Here is a 10,653-nt window from a genome sequence, read left to right as displayed (position 1 = left end):
TTCAGCGTCGAGCGACGATCTCCAACGCGAAGCTGATAGCGAACAGAATGCGTAGTACACAGTACGTACATTCGACGACCGAACGTTGCACGACATCGATAGGAGCGTATCGTATCTGCAGGGTGTATACGTACAGGAGGGCACATCCGAGTCGGAGCGCGTGAAGCGTCTACACGCAGGGGCGTACGTATAGGCTGAACTCTGCAATGATTGATATCGGTGTCAGTACGCTATGTGCATATCGCTGCCAGTGTGAGACCCACTTACATAGGTCGCACGCCTGTCGCCGTGGCTGCTTGGAAGGTTCAACTTCAAGGGGTCGACGTTGGGGTCGAGTCGAGACGAGCCGGCTCGGCCGCATGAGGTCACGTGCTGTCAATTTGGTGCTATAGCTGCTTAATGTATATACACGATTGGCTAAGAACTAGTAATAGCAACTTGACGCAGTGGAAGCGTGCAGGGCTCATATTCATGGAAACCCTGAAGTCCCTAGATCGAAACTAGGAGTTGCTATCTCCTGTCCCGTATATGACTTTTTCCTTGGTGCACTCCTGGACCTCCGTCGTTGTGTCCATTCATGTTGATACGTAGGTGCATCGTTGAACTTCAAGGTTTGAAGGTTCAATGTTCAATATTCTTCAGGGTATATCGACACGCTCAACCTCTAGTTCTGGCGATCGCGGGCTTCAGTGATCCTCCGAGCGAGCGCCTACCAGCTCGACAACTTCTCCGTAACCTTCATTAGTCGCTGCTTGGTCGCTGCATCTAAATTGTCGACTGGACACTCTTGGGCGGAGCGGAGACATGAACACACCACAGTCTATGGCAAGTCCGTTCAACCTAAGGATTGACGCCTCAACTGAGTCGGACATGGGGCACTGCAGATGTTGGGCTGGGGCAGCCTGGTTGTGGCGGCGGGGGTGAGCTTCTACTATGCGAAGAAGACGATCAACGAGCGGAGAGCGGTGCAGGAATCCATGGGCCAGCGTCCGTCGGAGAAGCTTGACTGTGCGTCCTTCTTGCTCTTTCTACACTGTTTGACGTGATGCGTCAACTGTATGCCTTTGGCGCGACACAGGGCGCTCGAGGATCGAGCAGCAAGAGAAGCAGACCGCGGCGGCGCAAAGCTCAACGTCTGGTGCGTCGACGGGTGTGGACGCAGGAACTGGAGCTGCTGGCAAAGGACCTTCATGAAGATGATGAACGACTCTTCCGTGCACAATGCTTGCCAACCCCCTATCGCATCCTCAAGACCTACCACCAGACTTCCGTACTTCTCGGGCACCTACGACCTGTGGATGTCCGCAGAGTAGGAGGCATAGTAATGATGTTTATTTCCTTGCATGTCGAGCTATTCTGCGGAAATCTACAAATTGCTTGACACTCGACGCATCCTCGAGCTCCCTTCCCGCGACCGGTCGCCGCGGGCCCGGCTGAGTGTCTGCATTCCCGCAAGCCCCGGACGCGGCGCGAGAGAAACGGGACACAGTTCGTCGAGAGAAGCTTCGACCAAGAAGGCAAGTGCATCAAGAGAAGTACGATGGCTCGGGTCCGCAGAGTGGTGAGAGGAGATGATCGACAGCCTTTTGACAGACTTTGTCTCTGTGACGCGCTCACACATCCCTTCACCCCAGCCACTCCAATGTCATGCATTTTGTCCCGTCTTTATCACCGACGACCATCTCGACCTGCTCGACGTCGTCAGTGCCGTCCTGCTCGTGTCCGTCCGCGCCCCGCTCACTATCGTCTGTTTTCAGGGTCGATGAAAACACGCCGCTGGACGCTGCTCAAGATGTCGGCCTCGGGTACTCTCACTGGACACGGCGTCGACGTCGATCTCCCCGGTACTCGCGATCCAACTGGCTATATGCGCCCAATCACCCGCTCGCAGACGAGGTCAAGACCGTCCTTGAAGCGCAAGGGTCCATCCGAGGACAGGATGAAGGCCGCACGACCTGTGAAGCTTGCCCGGACGTCGTCGACCTCTTCCGACGCCTCCTCCAAGCCCAAGCGCGAACCAATCATCGGCATCCCCACCGACGTCCCCCGCTCCATGCTCTCCACCTTCCGCGTCGACCCGTCTCCCTTCCAGATGTACGACGGCGAGCGCAGGACCACGGTTGATGCAGTCTCGCGTTCAAGTAGCCCCCCTCGCTTCCCTGCCACGGCGTCCCAGCCTATGTTCGGCCACTCCTGGCAAGTTCCACAGCCAGATTCCTCGCACACCGCGGACTATGAGCAGTCGCTGCAAGTCCCTATATGCGCGTCTCCCAAGCATACCGTACATCCGGCTGTCGTCCCTCCTCCCGCCTCTGCACCGTTCGCTCGAGACGTTGGTCCGATCTTGCGCACTGTCCGCCGCGTCCACGACCACGCGGACGAGAACCGATCACCAGCGGGCATGGCGATGGAGGTCCCGCCGGAGGAATATGCCTCTCTTCTGAAGACTCCCGACGTGGGCGACGACCGTCCTATCGCGCCACTTTGTCCGTCTACCGTGTCGTCACCGAACCGACCAAGTGTCATCATTGCGCCCATCGCGCTTCCTGGCATGTCAGCTCACGCCTCTGGGACGTCCACCTCTTTCTTGCCACCTTCATCTTCCAGGACTGTCGAAAACGACGATGAAGAAGTGATGATTGTGCAGCCTGCACCGTCGTACTCTCTTCCAGGCCAAACACCACCCTATGCAAGTCATCAAACCTTGCCGCTTCATCCAGGGTATATGCAATACGGAGCTCCGTCTCCCGTCTACTCGCCCTTTGGGCCACATCTCTCTCTCACCCCACCCGACGCTAGCTATCCCACCGAGCTGCCCACGCGAAACGATGTGCCTCCTTACCCACCATATCCACCCACCTATTCGGCCTGTTATCTCCATCCCCAAGCCCCGACTTCCTTCGCCGTCGCGCAGCCTTTCGGCTCGCATCATCCATCCCTTCATCTACAAGGTCTAGCGCCGTCTGCCCCGGTCCCTCACAAGCAAGGTTTCCCAGGCTTCATGCCTTCGCAGCCTCCTGTGGATACCACCGCACCGTGGCGCGCTGTGTTCGACTCGTTGAAGGGGTCTAACAAGCGACTAGGAGGTGCTTCAAAGCAGAAGAAACAACGCAAGGCTGCATCCCCACCCACAGGCGCGATCGAATCTACCATGGCCCTCACTCTACCCCTCCAAGAGCGGGTGCCTGGAGGACCTGCTGCAGAAGTCTATCCGTGTCCGCTGTGCCCGCGAACGTTCACTCTCCCGAACAGCTTGGCTATTCACTTGAAGTGGCACTGGGGCGCGAGCGGTCTCGACTGGAAGAAAGGTAATCGAATCACGTTGACGTGTCCGCCATATTATTCACGGATGCGTTCTTGATCTAGGGATCAACCTCCAGGGCAAGGGTCTCCAGCGGGCCTTCCAAGATGCGGCGAAACGTCGCGAAGAAGTAGACAAGCTCCAGCTCGACCTTGAGCAAGCGTTCGCCGACGAGCTGGCTTCAACGAGCAGCGCGAAGGAGGAGGGGATATCACCCTCGCTACCTTTGGAGGAGCCAGAGGTCTCATTTAACCCGGCATACGCCTTCGACATGCCCGTCATTGCGCAGACGTCAGTTAGCAGTATTTTCGACTTCGCGTTTGGTGGCGTCGACCCAGCCATGCTCGAAGACGGCCCAGAGACACTCGCTTCGAGCTCGCAGATGTCTCACACGTCGTCATCCTCCTCGCCGATGCTACCTTCATCGTCTGTGGCTGCGTCGATCTCTGGCTCCGGACCTTCTGCCTGCGGGTCGGTACCGCTCACTCCTGAATTCACGGACTCGGAATCGGCATCTTCGAACGCTGCCAGCGTAGGGTACGGCTCCTCGACATGGACGTATGATCTCTTTGGAGGCGAAGCCGACAGCATCGACGCGGACGCGGGCATTGACGGCGAGCTCGGCGTAGACTTGAACTTGTTTGGCGATGGGTTCGACCTAGACGGAAACAATGCCAGGCTCGACATCAGTAGCGGCATTGTCGGGTTCGACATGGGCGGCGATGGCGCAAGTCCGTCTGTATACCAGGCGGAAGGTTGGAGCTTGAACTCGGTGCGTACCGCGCTCTCTTGAAGTCATTCCGTTCGCGTGCTGGCCTTGACATGCGGCTTCGGGCGTCGTAGGTTGGGCGGCGGCGGGTGTCTGACCACTATGCTGCTTTCGTTTCCAGTGTTAGCCCCCGACTTCGCTCTGGCTTCTACCGCCCTCAGTCGGTGTCCGATGTGCCGTGCGCCCCACGGTTGGGTCCGCTGCGACTTCCCCCCGGCCTGTTGGACGAGGAGGAGGAGGATGAAGATGACCAAAATGGCGGCAATGGCCAAGACGAGTACGACGACGAGGGCACCCACTGGCGACGCGAAATCGGACCTGCGTTGTTGCACTGCACCTCGACGACGACGCTCGCTCCTCTCGACGACTTCGGTTCTCTCCAGGCTCTTCCTGACCTCGACGCGTTTGGCAGGCTGTCTCTGTTCTAGTTTCCTCGTCACCTGTTACTTTATTGCCCTATCTAATCCTCCCCCAGAGTTCGAGCACGCATTTAAAATTATTCCCAATATTATCTCATTCGAGCATAGAACGCAAATTGTCATACTGTACCCTCACTTCCACTTCGAACGCGCACTATTACTCGTTACCTGTAGCCATCTGCAGCAAGGTGTATCCGCTCACTTCGTCCCAGCCATCTCATAGCTTGCCATTCCCACACGATGTTCCATGTAGAGATCCACAATCCAATTGTATTGTATCAAACGTCCAGTAGAGATATAGAGAGAGCTTGAGTACGTATGGAAACAGAGGGGTCGCGATAGAGAGGGATAAACACGATTGACGATTGACAAGGGGGGGATCCAGAGGAGTGAGGAAGAACTTGGATGGAAATCGGTGATCTCAACTCTACGGGGGCGGATTGGGAGGAAAGGACCATCGTCATACACAATACATACCGGCGCTCAGCGGATGAAGAAGCTGTGGATGATGGCGAGGCCACACGCGACGGAGCAGACGATGAACCCGAGCGGATAGCCCGCCGGACCGTCCTGCACGCTCGACGACCACAGCTGCAATGGGGACGAAACGAACAGCGTCAGTGGCACGAAGCGGTCGCAGTGTTTTTGGACACGATGGACGTACCGTTCCGCCGATGATGGGGCCAGCGAAACGCGCGAGGCTGACGATGCTCTGCGCGATGCCGTTCGCGAAGCCGACGACGTGCGGCGGCGACACTACAGCGAGGGGAAGGGACGAGGAGAGAAGGATTGCGACTGTCAGTTAAATGTGTTGTGGAGGTAATACGGAGGAGACGCACTGTAGTTCAGTAAGACCGAGATGGCGGTGTAGCTGAACGTGCTTCCGCAGAATCGGACGGCCCTATAAACCAGATTAGCTGTTGTGCGTTCCAGGAGTGGTTTTGTAGGGGTCAACATACGTGCTCAGAGCAAGTGCTATTTAAGAGATGGGGTCAAAACCTGAACCTGCGGGCATGAGTGCAAGCATGGAAGACGAACCAGACATGAGGACGAGGTTGCCATCATCCTTCTCGCTTGCGAAGACACGGTAGAGGATCACGGTGAGGTAGGAGGCGATGAAGAGTAGTGAGCCGAGTCGGAACATGGAGAGGTGGGAGAACCGTCCTCGTGGAGGTCTACAATCGTGTCAGTTCAGCCACTCCGTGGCGCACGAATGCATTCGTAGTGCGCACCCAATATTACTGTGTATGTGGATGTATAGTCAGTCTCACATCTCGCGCGGCGACGAACTCGACACTTACGGATAAAGTACAAACTGATACGCAATTTGCGCGAGACACATCAATGCAACTGATAAGTGCAGGCTGATCAGTACCCGAACAGCACTTGCACCCACGAAAGCGACATACTAAGTTGGGAGAAGTGGCCGGCATTCAAATTCAAGCCACCGGACGGATACTTCGAGACAAGGTACAGGTAAAACACCTGGTCATGCGTCGTCGAATGCAGCGCAAGCCACCCATACTGGAAGATGATCACCATAGGCAACATGCTCCACAGCGACGGTTCCTTTTCTGTGGGTACCACAAGGCTGGGCTCGCGAGACACACGCTGCTCCGCAATCGGGCTGAGCGCGTCCATCTCCTCCGCCTCCGCCTGCGCGAGGAGCTGTTGTGCCTCGAGGACGGCGGGAGGCGTGCGCACACCGACGTGGGAGAAGATCGGGGGCACTCCAGACGATGGTCGCCGGAGGGGCAGCTCGTCGGTCTCCGGACCTCCAGGGGCGAGCGATGAAGAACCACGGCGGAGGTTCGAGTAGCGACGTGCAGAAGACGGGCGTCGAGGAGATCCTCTGAAGGGCGATGGGTAGAGATTGCTAGAGGACGGACGGATCGCCGCACTGCCCACTGTTGCTGTAGATGTGCGTCGGGAAAAGCGATTATTTCGGGCTACGGGAGGTGTGCCGAATACGTCCTCGTCCTCGTCAGCAACAGCCTGTTCCTCATCCTCACCAACGACCGGCTCGCCGTACTCGTCGTCGTCGCTCTCCTCAAACGGATCCTCGTTGTCGGCATTGATTGCCGCGGCAACCCATAAATCGGCAATGTTGGTAACAGCGTTCTCGTTCGCCATGAGCAACCGTTGCGCAAAGTTGAGGTCGCTACCAGTTGCCATGCTCGATGGGGCACCTTCGTAGTTGCTCTCCCGCCTCCTCCGGATGGACATTGCGTTGCTGCCACGGCGGCTCGCTAAGCTAGCAGCGCTGGCCAAACGATTGCGATATGCGCCGCTGTAGCCATATGCCGAACCGTTAGCTCTGCTGACACGCGAGAACGTACGCGGCTTCGCGCCGTGCGTTGGTGTCTCAACCAATGGCACTGACGGTTCGACCGGATGCGATGGACCGGGGGAGGCTTGAGCCAGTTCGGGAGACCGCTTCGCGAAGTATCCGGATACCTTGCGGCGAATCGATCCATAGAAGCTGCGCTCTTCTGGCTCATCGAAATGAGGCGTTGAAGGGAGCGAGTCTTCTTCGGGAATACTGGTCAACTTCTCAGGAGGTAAGCGAATCGCGCCTTCCCTGGGTCCGCAATCGGGCCCGAGGAACAGTGACAGCATAGAACCTGCAGATCATTTGGCTATTGGACGGCATAATAGTCGCATGGACGCGTACCTATGAAAGTGACAGATGCTGCGACGCAGCAGGGCAGCAGATATGGATACTTGACGAAGAGTGGTATATCGGCAAACACACTGGGCCACTTCTTGGCGGGAGATTCGACTACATGGACGTCAGAATGTCACTATATGCGCTGCAACTGGAGAAGGGACACTCACATGCCCCGCCTACAATAGCACCGGATACACCACCAAAGCCCCAGCAGAACCTGTATAGGGTCAGCCGATAATTGCATACGTCTACGAATGAAGACCATACCCAAGGATAGCATAGGCACGGCCTTCATTGCTAGGATCCGTGATCGAGACCACACATCCTCTGGCGACTCCGATAGCACCAGCGAATATGCCCTGCATTAGGCGGATTACAATGGCCTGCTGGATGGAAGTCGAGGTACCGAATAGGCAGCAAGTAGCTGCACTCCCCAACAGAGAGATGGTGAGTACGATGCGGGGACTGTACTTGGCCGCGACAGTCGCCTAAAGAACAGCGTCAGCACGTTTTGCGCGATTACTACATACATGAAAGTGACTGACCCATAGTAGAGACGTGAGGAACTGGGTAAGGAAGAAGGTCGACACTATGCAGTTCAGGTCAATATGAGGCTGCATCGCGCAAGACATACATGGACCCTGCCCGCCTATACGAGAGTGTCACCGTCTGCCCGTAGGACGCGGGGAAACACAACCCATAGTGATCACCTTGGAGGGAGCATCGAAGAAGCTTATAGCAAGAAAGAAACACTCACCTAGCAGTCCTGTCCAATAACCAACTTCAGACTCGTCGTGGAACTGACCGAAGCCTGGACAGGGTTCAGCCGACAGCTCAGAGTGCATATAGTCATGACTCACCTTCGACCATAAACAACAAGAACGGCGTAGACACATTCGCCGACAGAAACTCCCCAAGCATCGTCTGCAACCGTACCTCAGTCATTATTGTTTCGGGACCTAGGGGGATGTGCATACAATTGACAAAACGATCATCGAGAGGACGGGTAGGGGTGTGGCATACACTTCGCCTGGTGGTTGGAGCGCGCTGGGTATGGCGGGTCGGTCAGGTGTAGCTGTTATGCCACTCTCCTCGTCCCCTCCGTGCCGACTCCATCGGCTCAGGATACTTGGTTTGCGCACCAGGCCGGAGAATGATACCCGTGCACTTGGTCTACGTCCTCCTCTAAATGCCTCGTCTTGAATTTCTGGTGCATCAGAGTCGGCGTCGAGAGCAGAGTCGCCAGGACCAAAGACCCGTCGAGGAGCCATGATCGGACTCGCCTAGTAATCAGCTAAGATAGCAAAGTTTGCGCCCAGTATCGGGGTCTCCAGCAAGCAGTCTGTTGCCAAGAGTGCCGTCGTCGTTTCGCAGCGTCAGAAGCCTGGTTTTTGGATTCTGGGCGGTGGATGGTGATGGAGCTGTCCTGAGTTGTGGGGGGAAGCCACTGACCAGTTGACGCGAACGCGCCCAAGTATCCGCGCACGTGACCCCAATCCTGTTTCGGTCTTCTCGGACCGGCCAGCGTAGCCGCGGAAGCAACCGCTGAAACTTGAACTTCGCCATGTGCACTCACTTAACCAACGTCGACTTTCCAGGCATGCCTCTTCATATCATGGAATGGGCCGCACAGCTCTAACAAATGTTATTTGTCTTCGCAATTCCAGCGATGAACTTACGGAACAAAAATTCCTAGGCTGCGCCGCGGTAGTGCGCAGTCGGACTCGCAAGTAATGTGGTAACGGTACGGCCGCACTGGCAGAGCCTCAAGGTCAGAAGTTCGACCTGCCCAAGAGAGAAATTACTGCAAGGATAACAACCGTCGTCAGTAGGTTCCAACGGTGGGGTCAACACTACTCTAGTCGAGACGACCGCGTTATTCCGACACTGCGAAGATGTGGCGTCCTTTCTGCGCCCGTTCTCGTAAAGCCTCATAGAATGATCTAGCGGTGACACTGTCTTCCTTACATCCGGAGACTTCGCACCGTTGCCGTGCCCACCTATTCTGCATGACAGGGCCGTCAAGTCCTCATATCCGCCCATACAAATGGCCTCACGTCATCCCCAACTAGACAAACGGTGTGTATTATTGCCCATATTTATTCATATCTTAGAGTGGTCCTGACGTCGATTTTGCTGCCTAAATAATGATCGGTGTCTTGGAGTGTCTCCGTCCAACTTGAAGCGGAGATCCACGGTTGCTCCGCAGCATGTATGCTCTCTCCTGGTCAGTCAGTGACATTGACAACACCGCGACTCGCGCTCTCCGCACATGCTTGGCCCTATCCGGCCTTTGACGAATCTCATATTGCTGCGATCTTTCTCCGGCGCAGTTCCCAGGGTCATGTCCACTATTGTTGCTGTGGCAATGTCCTTAGTGAGTAAACCGCTTTCGCTCGCCTATACGGAGTTTCCTGGGATCACCTTCGGTGCAATACAAACACTGATTCGCCCATTACAGGAGAATCCTCAGCGAGCCCTGCGAAGTTGGGGTTGCGGACATGTCGTAGATATGCGGAGCAATCAGGTGCATATTTAATCGACATCCACATAGCCAACCTCACTCACTATCATCGCCTAGCAGACTAGGTACGATATTGTATCAGTAGCTGGATACCGTCTGCAGAAGAAATGACAGAAGAGTCCGTCGAGACCCCAGATCTCAGATTCTGAGCGAGCCAAGTCAATCTGGAGGCGGCCGCCGAATATTCTCAAGGAATTCTGGAGAATCCCGTCCACGCGAAAATTTCGTACGTACTAGAGGTGAGTTCGCAACCAGGGAAGAATTTGTAATCATCGTCATCCGTCTCGCTTGCTCAGTTCTGGTGCGTCTCCTTTCAGTGATCACTGTTACCCTTGAGGGTACCTGAACAGACTGGAGAGGTCGGCCCGCTCCCGTCGCGCATTCCAATCAAGGAAGTCCGTAAGTAGTTGGACAGCCTCATGGCATAGTGTGTGACATCCGTCTGACTCGCATGCGCTCACAGCAGATTTGCTCGAAATGTAGGTGGCCGAGATCTGCTTCCGCTACTGTTCCAGGAACCATCCTGCCGTTTACGTGACCCCCCGAAATGTGCCGTCGGTGACGGCGCGCAGCCTGGAACCCTCCTGGAGCTTTACCGGAAGTAATATTGATATTCACACCTGGCGGTAACTTGGGAAAGGGTAGGAATCAATATTGCGGATGATGCAACTTTGAGCCCGCGGCTCCGATGTCCGCTACTTACGCGAACCCCGCATGGCGCATCCGGTTGAGAACAGCGGAACCTTTGCATTTTTCCAACGCCACTATCACGGTCGACTGTCGCACTGGGCTCCCCCTCCTTTGGCCGTTTAACCACGCTCTACGAAGGTATACTGGTGTGTCTTACGCTGGAATGGAATCCCCGAACGGATGCTGACTCGTGGGTTCTCACAATCCCAAGCGAAATTAGCATGAAGGTAACTTACGCGCTCGCGTATATGCAACAGATACCGTTGTGAGATCGCTCGG

The 10,653-nt window shown here is 55.9% G+C and overlaps 3 protein-coding genes and 1 non-coding gene across 4 annotated transcripts; 3 read left to right on the top strand and 1 right to left on the bottom strand.

The window, feature by feature from the left end:
* Positions 1-432: 432 nt before the first annotated feature.
* Positions 433-513, top strand: L226DRAFT_t112. The gene has a single exon. It is a non-coding gene; the product is annotated as a tRNA-Met (tRNA).
* A 37-nt stretch (positions 514-550) lies between these two features.
* On the top strand, positions 551-4,498 carry L226DRAFT_560122 (uncharacterized protein; the record flags this gene model as incomplete). Its single annotated transcript, XM_067683335.1, has 7 exons — positions 551-587; positions 643-1,008; positions 1,079-1,138; positions 1,401-1,535; positions 1,758-3,308; positions 3,367-4,073; positions 4,145-4,498. The coding sequence occupies exons 2-7, from the start codon at positions 885-887 to the stop codon at positions 4,496-4,498; spliced, it is 2,931 nt and encodes a 976-aa protein (XP_067536183.1). The 5' UTR covers positions 551-587; positions 643-884.
* A 242-nt stretch (positions 4,499-4,740) lies between these two features.
* Positions 4,741-8,594, bottom strand: L226DRAFT_534528 (major facilitator superfamily MFS-1). Its single transcript, XM_067680694.1, has 15 exons — positions 8,138-8,594; positions 8,021-8,084; positions 7,918-7,971; positions 7,706-7,749; positions 7,428-7,648; positions 7,328-7,377; positions 7,164-7,271; positions 5,899-7,113; positions 5,791-5,839; positions 5,722-5,730; positions 5,528-5,664; positions 5,449-5,464; positions 5,329-5,390; positions 5,154-5,245; positions 4,741-5,080 (listed from the first exon to the last, which is right to left on the bottom strand). Exons 1-15 carry the CDS (start codon positions 8,429-8,431, stop codon positions 4,973-4,975), a joined length of 2,523 nt encoding a protein of 840 aa, XP_067536182.1. The 5' UTR covers positions 8,432-8,594; the 3' UTR covers positions 4,741-4,972.
* Positions 8,595-9,318: 724 nt separating this feature from the next.
* Positions 9,319-10,156, top strand: L226DRAFT_49932 (uncharacterized protein). The gene is made up of 6 exons (XM_067677711.1): positions 9,319-9,537; positions 9,622-9,687; positions 9,745-9,749; positions 9,820-9,923; positions 10,002-10,083; positions 10,148-10,156. The coding sequence occupies exons 1-5, from the start codon at positions 9,433-9,435 to the stop codon at positions 10,028-10,030; spliced, it is 309 nt and encodes a 102-aa protein (XP_067536181.1). The 5' UTR covers positions 9,319-9,432; the 3' UTR covers positions 10,031-10,083; positions 10,148-10,156.
* Positions 10,157-10,653: the final 497 nt, after the last annotated feature.

This window comes from Lentinus tigrinus (genome assembly GCF_003813185.1).
Source record: "Lentinus tigrinus ALCF2SS1-7 unplaced genomic scaffold L226scaffold_10, whole genome shotgun sequence".
Classification (NCBI taxonomy): Eukaryota; Fungi; Basidiomycota; class Agaricomycetes; order Polyporales; family Polyporaceae; genus Lentinus; species Lentinus tigrinus.
This window is presented reverse-complemented; position numbering and strand designations above follow the sequence as displayed.

What these genes read in the sequence shown, in the direction of transcription:
- L226DRAFT_534528 (XM_067680694.1), bottom strand. Translation starts at nt 8,431, where the DNA reads ATGGCTCCTCGACGGGTCTTTGGTCCTGGCGACTCTGCTCTCGACGCC. An exon ending in CGTGCCTATGCTATCCTTGG is followed by an intron (nt 7,378 to 7,427) that starts GTATGGTCTTCA and finishes GACCCTATACAG; the next exon opens with GTTCTGCTGGGGCTTTGGTG. An exon ending in GCCCCATCATCGGCGGAACG is followed by an intron (nt 5,081 to 5,153) that starts GTACGTCCATCG and finishes TCCCCATTGCAG; the next exon opens with CTGTGGTCGTCGAGCGTGCA.
- L226DRAFT_49932 (XM_067677711.1), top strand. Translation starts at nt 9,433, where the DNA reads ATGCTTGGCCCTATCCGGCCTTTGACGAATCTCATATTGCTGCGATCT. An exon ending in TTGCTGTGGCAATGTCCTTA is followed by an intron (nt 9,538 to 9,621) that starts GTGAGTAAACCG and finishes CGCCCATTACAG; the next exon opens with GAGAATCCTCAGCGAGCCCT. An exon ending in AAATTTCGTACGTACTAGAG is followed by an intron (nt 9,924 to 10,001) that starts GTGAGTTCGCAA and finishes GTCTCCTTTCAG; the next exon opens with TGATCACTGTTACCCTTGAG.